Below are 11291 nucleotides of genomic sequence, written 5' to 3'. Positions count from 1 at the left end.
TTGTGGAGTCTGAAGGGGGTGGTGTCAGACATGATCTGACGTTTAATTTAGATTAAGCGAATCTATTTGTTTATAAAACTGCTGAAGAGTAGTAACGTCAGGTTCTGCACACATCAAAACACTTTAACCACTTTAATTTTCTGACGATTTACAAGGTTTACAATTCACAATGCTGCTCAAAAATATAAAGGGAACACTAAAATAATACATCCTAGATCTGAATGAATGAAATATTCTTATTAAATACTTTTTTCTTTACATAGTTGAATGTGCTGACAACAAAATCACAACGATTATCAATGGAAATCAAATTTATCAACCCATGGAGGTCTGGATTTGGAGTCACACTCAAAATTAAAGTGGAAAACCACCCTACAGACTGATCCAACTTTGATGTAATATCCTTTAAACAAGTCAAAATGAGGCTCAGTAGTGTGTGTGGCCTCCATGTGCCTGTATGACCTCCCTACAACACCTGGGCATGCTCCTGATGAGGTGGCGTATGGTCTCCTGAGGGATCTCCTCCCAGACCTGGACTAAAGCATCCGCCAACTCCTGGACAGTCTGTGGTGCAACGTGGCATTGGTGGATGGAGCGAGACATGATGTCCCAGATGTGCTCAATTGGATTCAGGTCTGGGGAACGGGCGTCTCCAGACTGTCACGTCTGTCACATGTGCTCAGTGTGAACCTGCTTTCATCTGTGAAGAGCACAGGGCGCCAGTGGCGAATTTGCCAATCTTGGTGTTCTCTGGCAAATGCCAAACGTCCTGCACGGTGTTGGGCTGTAAGCACAACCCCCACCTGTGGACGTCGGGCCCTCATACCACCCCCATGGAGTCTGTTTCTGACCATTTGAGCAGACACATGCACATTTGTGGCCTGCTGGAGGTCATTTTGCAGGGCTCTGGCAGTGCTCCTTCTTGCACAAAGGCGGAGGTAGTGGTCCTGCTGGGTTGTTGCCCTCCTACGGTCTCCTCCACGTCTCCTGATGTACTGGCCTGTCTCCTGGTAGAGCCTCCATGCTCTGGACACTACGCTGACAGACACAGCAAACCTTCTTGCCACATCTCGCATTGATGTACCATCCTGGATGAGCTGCACTACCTGAGCCACTTGTGTGGGTTGTAGACTCCGTCTCATGCTACCACTAGAGTGAAAGCACCGCCAGCATTCAAAAGTGACCAAAACATCAGCCAGGAAGCATAGGAACTGAGAAGTGGTCTGTGGTCCCCACCTGCAGAACCACTCCTTTATTGGGGGTGTCTTGCTAAATGCCTATAATGTCCACCTGTTGTCTATTCCATTTGCACAACAGCATGTGAAATTTATTGTCAATCAGTGTTGCTTCCTAAGAGGACAGTTTGATTTCACAGAAGGGTGATTGACTTAGAGTTACATTGTGTTGTTTAAGTGTCCCTTTATTTTTTTGAGCAGTGTATTTATTAATGTTATGTTTTTATTTGATTGGAAACCCACTGTGAAGTTTAGCATATAGCCTACCTGGCCTACAGTAAACCTTTAAAAAGAAATAGATTTCTCAGTTGGAGTTTTTTCAATTGTAGTATAAACTATTCTCTGTTTTGTCTAATATTAATTTTAGGTTTCACAAATGTATGGTGCATGTTCATATAGTTGTTTTATTCTATACATCTTCTGTGTGGAATAACGCATACATTTGGGAATAATTTACTTCTGGAAATGTGAGTCATACACAGTAGTCTGCCACCATGTGGACAATGTACAACATCACACACACAATCACTTCAGTGTAACAATATTCTCCTTATTTGGTCTGGACCCCAGCAGAAGTTGTGATTGGCAGGCCTACTTTTTTGCACTGAGCTGAGGGTACAATCTGGGTCAACACCCTCAACAGGTCTCTGTTCATGGCTAACATATAGTATAAGTGGAAATGACTTACAGTGCCTTCAGAAAGTATTCACACCACTTCACTTTTTCCACATCTTGTTGTGTTAAATTGACTGAGGTTTTGTGTCACTAGCCTACACACAATACCCCATCATGTCAAAGTTAATTACAAATGAATTACAAATGAAAAGCTCAAATGTCTTGTTTCAATAAGTATTCAACTCCTTTGGTATGGCAAGCCTAAATAAATTCAGGAGTAAAAAAATGGCTTCTGTTGCATGGACTCACTCTGCAATAATAATGTTTAACGTTATTTCAATTATGACTGTACCCCACACTAAACCCCACACATACAATTATCTGTAAGGTCCCTTAGTTGAGCAGTGAATTTCAAACAGATTCAACCACAAAGCAAGGTTTTCCAATGCCTCCCAGAGAAAGGCACATAAGGGCACAAAAACTAAGTAGACATTGAATATCCCTTTGAGCATGGTGAAGTCACTACAAAGATACAGGCATCCTTCCTAAATAAAAGTTACAGAGTTCAATGGCTGTGATCGGTGAAAACTGAGGATGGATCAACAGCATTGTACTTCCTCCACAATACTAACATAAATGACATAGTGAAAAGAAGGAAGTCTGTACATAATACAAATATTCCAAATCATGCATCCCGTTTGCAATAAGGCACTAAAGTACAACTGCAACAAATGTGCCGAAGAAATTAACTTTATGTCCTGCATACAAAATGTTATGTTTGGGACAAATCCAATACAACACATCACTGAGTAACACTCTTCATATTCAAGCATGGTGGTAGCTGCATCATGTTATGGATGTGTTTGTCATCGGCAAGGACTAGGGATTTTGTTAGGATAAAAAGAACCAGAATAGGCAAAATCCTAGAGGAAAACCTGGTTCAGTCTGCTTTCCAACAGACACTGGGAGACAAATTCACCTTTCAGCAGGACAACAACCTAAACACAAGGCCAAAGATACACCATTATTGCTTACCAAGACAACATTGAATGTTCCTGAGTGGCCTAGCTACAGTTTTGACTTAACTCGGCTTGAAAATCTGTGACAAGACTTGAAAACTGCTGTCTAGCAAAGATCAACAACCAACATGACAGAACTTGAAGAAATTTGAAAAGAATAATGTGCAAATATTGTGCAAAACTCTTAGAGACTTACCAGAAAGACTCACAGCTGTAGGTGATTCTAACATGTATGGACTATGGGGTGTGAATACTTATGTTAATTAGACATTTCTGTATTTAATTTACAATAAATTAGCAACAATTTCTAAATAAATGTTTTCACTTTGTCATTATAGGTTATTGTGTGTAGATGGGTGACTAAACAATCTAATTTAATCCATTTTGAATTCAAGCTGTAACAAAACAAAATGTGTAAGAAGTCAAGGGGTATGAATACTTTCTGAAGGCACTGTAGGTGGTATGTTGTGCCTGTGGTAAAATGACCTGATTTGGTTACGGAGAGTGTCTCTGATGTCAACAGGACTCTCACTCAGCTCATTAGCTTGCTGATACACGCAGACGTTTTGTCTTTTGATGACACTTGCAAAGACAGTTTGCCTTTTTGCAGCGCAACTTCTGATGAGTAACACCAAGCCCCAAAATGAATTGACACAAAACGTCTGTGTTTTAAACTAGATGACTGAGGTTCACTCTGCATTTCTGACTGCTATATTAAGAACTCCGACTCAAGTGAAGGACCTTAGAGAGATTGCTGTTTGGCTACAGAGATGAGTGTTGGGCTGACACAACCCATCTGTATGGAAATAGCTCTGGCTCTACTCATTTTGCCAGGTAAGAACGACAAAGGAAATAAAGAAATAACACTAGGAAGTCATTTATTATATGTATCATGTATAATTAGTGGTATACAATGTATTGTGTCATGTTGGAGTCACTTTTATTGTAAATAAGAATATAATGTTTCTAAACACGTCTACATTAATGTGGATGCTACCAGGATTACAGATAGTCCTGAAAGAATCGTGAATAATGATGAGTGAGACAGTTAGACGCATAAATATCATACCACTCCAAAAATGCTAACCTTCCCGGTTATTGTAAGGGTTAGCATGTCTTGGGGGTATGATATAAAATGCTAACCTTCCCGGTTATTGTAAGGGTTAGCATGTCTTGGGGTTATGATATAAAAAGCTAACCTTCCCGGTTATTGTAAGGGTTAGCATGTCTTGGGGGTATGATATTTGTGCACTTGTAACTTTCTCTTGTAATTGTAATTATTCACAATTCATTCAGGACTATCCATAATCATATATATATATATATATATATATATATATATATATATATATATATATATATATATATATATATATAAAAATATATATATGAAAATACCTTCAAATAAAAGGCGACATTCTGTATTGTCACCTCACATAAAACATAAAACATTTGATCTCAAACCCAAATGCTGGTATTGAGCTTCACTGTCTAAATACAGTGCCTTGAAAAAGTATTCCTACCCCTTGGATTGGTTTTACAAAGCGGGATTAACATTTATTTTATTGAACCTTTTTTTGTCAACAATCTAAACAAAATAACATGTCATGTCAAAGTGGAATTTATTTTTTCATATAAATTAAATAACTAAAATATAGTTGTTGCATAAGTGTTAATCTCCTTGAGTCAATACATGTTATAAACACATTTGACAGCAATTACAACTATGTGTCTTCTTGGGTAAGTCTCTCAGAGCTTTAGCCACCTGGATTGTGAAATATTAGCCAATTATTATTTTCCTAATTCTTCAAGTTCTGTAACTGTCACCAATGGGGCGGCAGGGTAGCCTAGTGGTTAGAGCGTTGGACTAGTAACCGGAAGTTCAAATCCCCGAGCTGTTGTTCTGTCGTTCTGCCCTAAACAGGCAGTTAACCCACTGTTCCTAGGCCGTCATTGAAACCTGCCTAGTTAAATAAAGGTCAAATAAAAAATAATAAAAAATGGCCTCATGGTAACATCCCTGAAAAGTTCCCTTCCTGTCCTGCAGCTCAGATTGATGACTCTATCTTTGTTGTGTCTGGGTGGTTTATTACATCATCCACAGCATATTGATTAACTTGACCATGCTTAAAGATATATTCAATGTCTGATTTATTGTTACCAATCACTGCCATTCTTTATGAGGCTTTCCAAAGGACTTGTAGTTGAATCTGTGCTTGAAATTCAATACTTGACTGAGGGACCTTACAGATGCTGTATGCATTGGGACAGAGGAAGGGTTAGTCATTCAAAAATCATGTCAACCCCTATTTTTTCACTCAGAGTGAGTCCATGTAACTTATTACGTGATTTGTTTAGCCAAATTTTACTCAATCTGAACTTAAACAAAGGGGCAGAATACTTATGCAACAATTATCTTTTAGTTATGACATTTTTATTCATCTTTAAAAAATGATTGCATTTTTCTTCAATTTCTTTGAGTATATTGTTGACCAAATAGTGACAATTAAATCCATTTTCATCCCACTTTGTATCACAAAAAAATGTGAAGAAATTCAAGGAGTATGAATAATTTGGCAAGATGCCATAAATACATAGAGGAGTGTAAATCAATAAAACATAGATCTTTGTTTCAGGGGTTTTGTGCACCGACTGGCTTGTGGCATATCAACCGAAAGAGATCTGTGCAGTAAGAGGCTCTTCTGTTGTCATTTCATGCACATTTCACTATCCTGACAAGCTTGATAACAAGAACCTAACAGTGGAAAAAGTCATGTGGAGTCAAGGGAGGAAACAGTTTTTTGATGGCCCTTTCATCACTGAGAGTAATAATAGAACTCATACCGGCACCAAATTTGAGTACGTTGGTAACAAAGTTCATAATTGTTCTTTGCAAATCCACCAAGTAGAGCAGAGAGACAGTGGAGAATATGCATTCAGATTTGAAACTAACAACGGCAGTTGGACGGGAAAGAACGCTACAAACGTGAATGTTTCTGGTAAGTCTGTTTTCCATCCTTTGCTTCAAAAGTGAAATGTTCTTCGGTCACCATTGCATTGTCAATAGATTAGGACATTTACAGTTGTTTTTTTCTCCACTTTTAGAGTTGTTCATTTCGATGACAACACCCAAAGTACACGAACCAATAAAAGAAGGGGATTGTGTGAATCTGACCTGTATGTACAACTGTTCATCTGCAGTTATGTGGTTCAAGAACAGAACACCCCTGCAAGAGGAGTCCTCAACTCTTTACCTCCGTGACATATCCTTTCAAGACTCTGGAAACTACTCATGTTCGCCAAAGCATTACAACAGACCACTTTCTGAGGTTGTCAGGGTCAATGTTGAATGTGAGTAAAGGAAGGTTTTATTAACAAGTAACACTGTTTTCTAAAAAGTCACTGATGGAAGAACACCTGATGATGTGGTCTGATCTCTTTCAGATGGCCCTAGGAATACCTCAGTCTCAGTCTGGCCGTCGTCTGAAGTTTTGGAGGGTAGTGATGTTACTTTGACCTGCAGCAGCAATGCTAACCCAACATTGAACTACACTTGGTTTAAAATAGATGGAGACAGTTGTCTGGAAATGGCATATCAGGCTGAGCTACAGTTTAATGTTACTCTCACTGGTAATAGTGGGAAGTACTTCTGTGTCGTCAGCAATAAGCATGGAAGACAGAATTCCACTATTCTATCACTGAAAGTCAAAGGTAAGTACAATAACATTTTGTAACCACAACGGGTTACAAAGAGTAACAATTCCAACAATCAGAAATCTGAATAACTTAAATGCAAAAACAAATGCATGTGTCTTTTCCTAATAGCACTGACTTTTCTTATAACTTCTTTATTGAGGAAAAATGTGTTTACTATGACTGTGATATGTGGTTGTCTCACCTAGATATCTTAAGATGAATGCACTGATTGTAAGTCACTTTGGACAAGAGCGTCTGCTAAATGATTTAAATGTATTTTAAATGATAATGCTTTTGTGTTCATATGCAGATCATGCAAAGGGGGTGGTATCTGTGACACTCACAATACTTATTGCAGTTCTTGCTGTTGTGCCAATGATTGTCATTGTGCCTATGGTTGCTTGGCATCTTGTTGCTCACAGGTACGTTTTACCCACTATTTCCTCAAACTAATATTTTTAGCTGATTTACTATGCATTCTAAATGAGTCAAAATCATGCTGCCTATTTGTGTGTCCTCAGGAAAAAGACTACAGCACCAAAACCACACACAGAAGAGAACACACAGGTGACAATATGTTTTAAACCATTTGTTACCAACTATTTGTTCCCAGCTATTTGTTCCCAACTATGTGTTTCAGCTATTTGTTCCCAACTATTTGTTCCCAACTATGTGTTTCAGCTATTTGTTCCCAGCTATTTGTTCCCAACTATGTGTTTCAGCTATTTGTTCCCAGCTATTTGTTCCCAACTATGTGTTTCAGCTATTTGTTCCCAACTATGTGTTTCAGCTATTTGTTCCCAGCTATTTGTTCCCAACTATGTGTTTCAGCTATTTGTTCCCAGCCATTTGTTCCCAACTATGTGTTTCAGCTATTTGTTCCCAACTATTTGTTCCCAACTATGTGTTTCAGCTATTTGTTCCCAACTATGTGTTTCAGCTATTTGTTCCCAGCTATTTGTTCCCAACTATGTTTCAGCTATTTGTTCCCAACTATTTGTTCCCAACTATGTGTTTCAGCTATTTGTTCCCAGCTATTTGTTCCCAACTATGTGTTTCAGCTATTTGTTCCCAGCTATTTGTTCCCAACTATGTGTTTCAGCTATTTGTTCCCAACTATTTGTTCCCAACTATGTGTTTCAGCTATTTGTTCCTGGCTATTTGTTCCCAACTATGTGTTTCAGCTATTTGTTCCCGGCTATTTGTTCCCAGCTATGTGTTTCAGCTATTTGTTCCCGGCTATTTGTTCCCAGCTATGTGTTTCAGCTATTCGTTCCCGGCTATTTGTTCCCAGCTATGTGTTTCAGCTATTTGTTCCCAGCTATGTGTTTCAGCTATTTGTTCCCGGCTATTTGTTCCCAACTATGTGTTTCAGTTATTTGTTCCCAGCTATTTGTTACCAGCTATTTGTTTCAAAATATTTGTTCCCAGCTATTTGTTCCCAACTATGTGTTTCAGCTATTTGTTCCCGGCTATTTGTTCCCAGCTATGTGTTTCAGCTATTTGTTCCCGGCTATTTGTTCCCAGCTATGTGTTTCAGCTATGTGTTTCAGCTATTTGTTCCCGGCTATTTGTTCCCAACTATGTGTTTCAGTTATTTGTTCCCAGCTATTTGTTACCAGCTATTTGTTTCAAAATATTTGTTCCCAGCTATTTGTTCCCAGCTATTTGTTCCAACTATGTGTTTCAGCTATTTGTTACCTGGCTATTTGTTCCCAACTATTTGTTCCCGGTTATTTATTCCCAACTATGTGTTTCAGCTATTTGTTACCAGCCATGTGTTCCCAGCTATTTGTTCCCAGCTATGTTCCCAACTATTTGTTCCCAGCTATTTGTTCCCAACTATTTGTTACCAGCTATGTGTTTCAGTTATTTGTTACCAGCTATTTGTTTCAAAATATTTGTTACCAGCTATTTGTTTCAAAATATTTGTTACCAGCTATTTGTTCCCAACTATTTGTTCCCAACTATGTGTTTCAGCTATTTGTTACCAGCCATGTGTTCCCAGCTATTTGTTCCCAGCTATGTTCCCAACTATTTGTTACCAGCTATTTGTTACCAGCTATTTGTTCCCAGCTATTTGTTCCAGCTATTTGTTTTGGGCTATGCACGTATGTCAGATTTGTGCTTTTGTGTTGCAACCAAACAATAATTCTTACATCCTTATCCTCAAACTAATTGTGATGATAGTCATGCAGGGTCAATGTTTGAACGCAATGCAGTTGCAGCACAGTGTGCCACAGCTATCACATGTACAGAACAAAATGCAGGCAGTCACTATTTATGCTACAGCCATCAGCATGCCTAGAGTCTTCACCACAAAAACACCCACAATGTTCGTGGTGAGAGAGAAACAAGCAGAAAATCCTGCAACCAGTATAGACTGTAATTGTATATGTCTGTGTGTGGGTAGGAGCAAGTGTACTGGCAGAGTCACAGAGGAAATTGATGTGAAAGTGTGATCATTTACAATAAGGAAGTGGAAATATCATAGCTGAACTTTGTTTTGCCCAAATATTTTTTAACTATTGTGCAGAAAGTTCTGCTGTTCACTGCCAGTATTTTCTCTGTCTAGACCACAGAAGCGCATGTAACCAGTCTCACATCAGACTGTAGTCTGACAGAAGAGTGGAGAGAGGAGGAACCATCGCAACAGGAAGATGTCAGCTATACAACAGTGCACATCAACACCAAGCAAAGGGCAAACATGTAAGTAAAGTGATAATTGATTAAACAATACACAAATCAATGGGTGATGTTACCTTAACCAACTGCACTGTGTTTGTGTTCACGTCCTCTGTTAGAGAACAGCAGAAGGAGGAAACTACGGCCATCTACAGCTCTATATGGTAAGAAAGCTACTTTAAAGAAATACACTTAATATGAACATTTTATTTGGATTTTTTTTGTGATAACCAATAACAATGTTTGTTTCTGTTTCCACATGTTCAGGGAACAACAAGCCAAGGAGGACCTCTACAGTGTAGTATCCAGGTACCAACCCGTTATATCCTCTCTGCAACAATGACCGTCGAAATGACAGTCCTGCGTATAAAGGGAATGTAGTTTTTGCCAACGACACTTCTTCATATTCTAACGGTCTACAGCCATGTTTTTAGACTTAGTATAAACCAGTCTTTATCAACAATGATTTGAATAATAACAATTATAATGTAAAAGATAATGGTAACAACAATAGAATTCCACAACCATGATAATGACTGTGTTTCTGTTTGTAGACCCACTCCTAGGGGGAAACAGGCCCAGGATGACCCAGTCATCTACAGCACTGTGTTCAGGTAACACATCTCAACTAAGACTTTGTGTCACTTTGGCTGCGTTTAGATAGGCAGCCCAAATTCTGATGTTTTTTTTTCTTCACTAATTGTTTTTTTTTACCAATCAGATCAGATCAGCTCTGAAAAAGATCTGATGTGAAAAGATCAGAATTGGGCTGCCTGTCTTAGCATAGTCTTTGCCTTGGTGTTTTAAAATAAAACAAACATTATGATCACGCAGTTCTATTACCATAAACGTAAGGCAGATATTTTCAGAAGTAAAAATCTAATCTGTGTTTTACAGTGTACATTGACCCATTCATACTTTCTTTGAGCTTTCTTTAAGACTTTATTTTGGTTTCAGGCAGTAGTTGAGATGTTGCCTGGCTAACCAAACTCCTTGATCCGGCCAAACGCTATGCCACGCCCACAGATGTTAGTGTCTTCTGAGTCTGGATCGGAGTACCTTCCTGACAATTTCTAGAATGAAAACACATTCTAACCACTCTGATTGGTCCCAGAAACTGATGGGTTGGGCCAGAGCCAATACACACGTGGGTAAAGCGCATTGATAGAGGACTCATCTTTTTATCTGTGACATAGCGTCTGTGACAGCATGTGCAGCACCATTTAGGCTATCTTCATTTTGAAGTAGTTAATTTTCTTCTTCAGGTTGGCTGATCCCTCCTGATGACCCGGTTGGACATGACTCCAACATGGCCACCAGGAGGGATCAGCCAATAAATGTTGGAAGTCCCATCCAGTTGATTACATTAAAATGGTGGAAGTCCTCAATGGCGCTATGAAAATTCTTCATTGGCTTTGATACTCTGATTGGTTAGAGATGATCCAATTGCTGATGACCTAATTTTGACTTCAACTGTGTCCGTCTGACTGAAGTACGTAGCAAACAGAACGGCTGAAGATTTCAGTTACCTTGTGTCGTCAGGCAAGTTGAGATGGTGAACCTCACACAATGGACCCTGAGGATCTATTAGACTCCACTAGAGGTCAGAAAAGAGCCTTTGCATGATGAATGAACTCATAGCTGTGAACAGAGGAAGAGATTATGATATCTGCAGTACACCCGTGACAATGCAGATGGCCACCTTGGATATCTGCAGTCCAATCATTTATATATTCCATAAGAATAAAGACTCCAATATTTTGAGACATTGTTTCTTTTGTTTTACTTTTTCAATGTATTTCACCTAGTCATATGCATCTGGCAATGCATTTGACATTTCATTTTAAAACCCTTTCCTGCAGTCAAACAACCAAAAGCACCCTCATTGGTAGAATGTAAATATTTCTTATAATTTCATAATTTTAAACATTATATCCGGTGTTCTATTTAAAGACGGTTTGGTTATATTTCAGTCTTTTATGATGTATATAAAGTGTAAACTTGGGATGCAAAATGGAATAAATTTCAACTCTATATGTGA

General features: G+C 38.7%; 1 protein-coding gene across 4 annotated transcripts; it reads left to right on the top strand.

Moving 5' to 3' along the window:
* Positions 1-3407: 3407 nt before the first annotated feature.
* Positions 3408-11291, top strand: LOC109881886 (sialoadhesin). Of its 4 annotated transcripts, none has more exons than XM_031813792.1 (11): positions 3408-3703; positions 5506-5868; positions 6071-6220; positions 6314-6580; positions 6876-6987; positions 7087-7132; positions 9141-9274; positions 9370-9414; positions 9518-9559; positions 9805-9864; positions 10208-11291. In XM_031813792.1, exons 1-11 carry the CDS (start codon positions 3640-3642, stop codon positions 10212-10214), a joined length of 1290 nt encoding a protein of 429 aa, XP_031669652.1. In that variant the 5' UTR covers positions 3408-3639; the 3' UTR covers positions 10215-11291. The 4 variants fall into 4 exon arrangements, with proteins under 4 accessions (XP_031669652.1, XP_031669651.1, XP_031669654.1 ...); XM_031813791.1 differs by having other exon boundaries at positions 5975-6220; XM_031813794.1 differs by having other exon boundaries at positions 3415-3703; positions 5506-5558.

This window comes from Oncorhynchus kisutch, unplaced genomic scaffold (genome assembly GCF_002021735.2).
Source record: "Oncorhynchus kisutch isolate 150728-3 unplaced genomic scaffold, Okis_V2 Okis06b-Okis10b_hom, whole genome shotgun sequence".
Lineage (NCBI taxonomy): Eukaryota > Metazoa > Chordata > Actinopteri > Salmoniformes > Salmonidae > Oncorhynchus > Oncorhynchus kisutch.
Note: the sequence above shows the minus strand (reverse complement) of the source record. Positions and strands in the feature narration are given on the sequence as shown.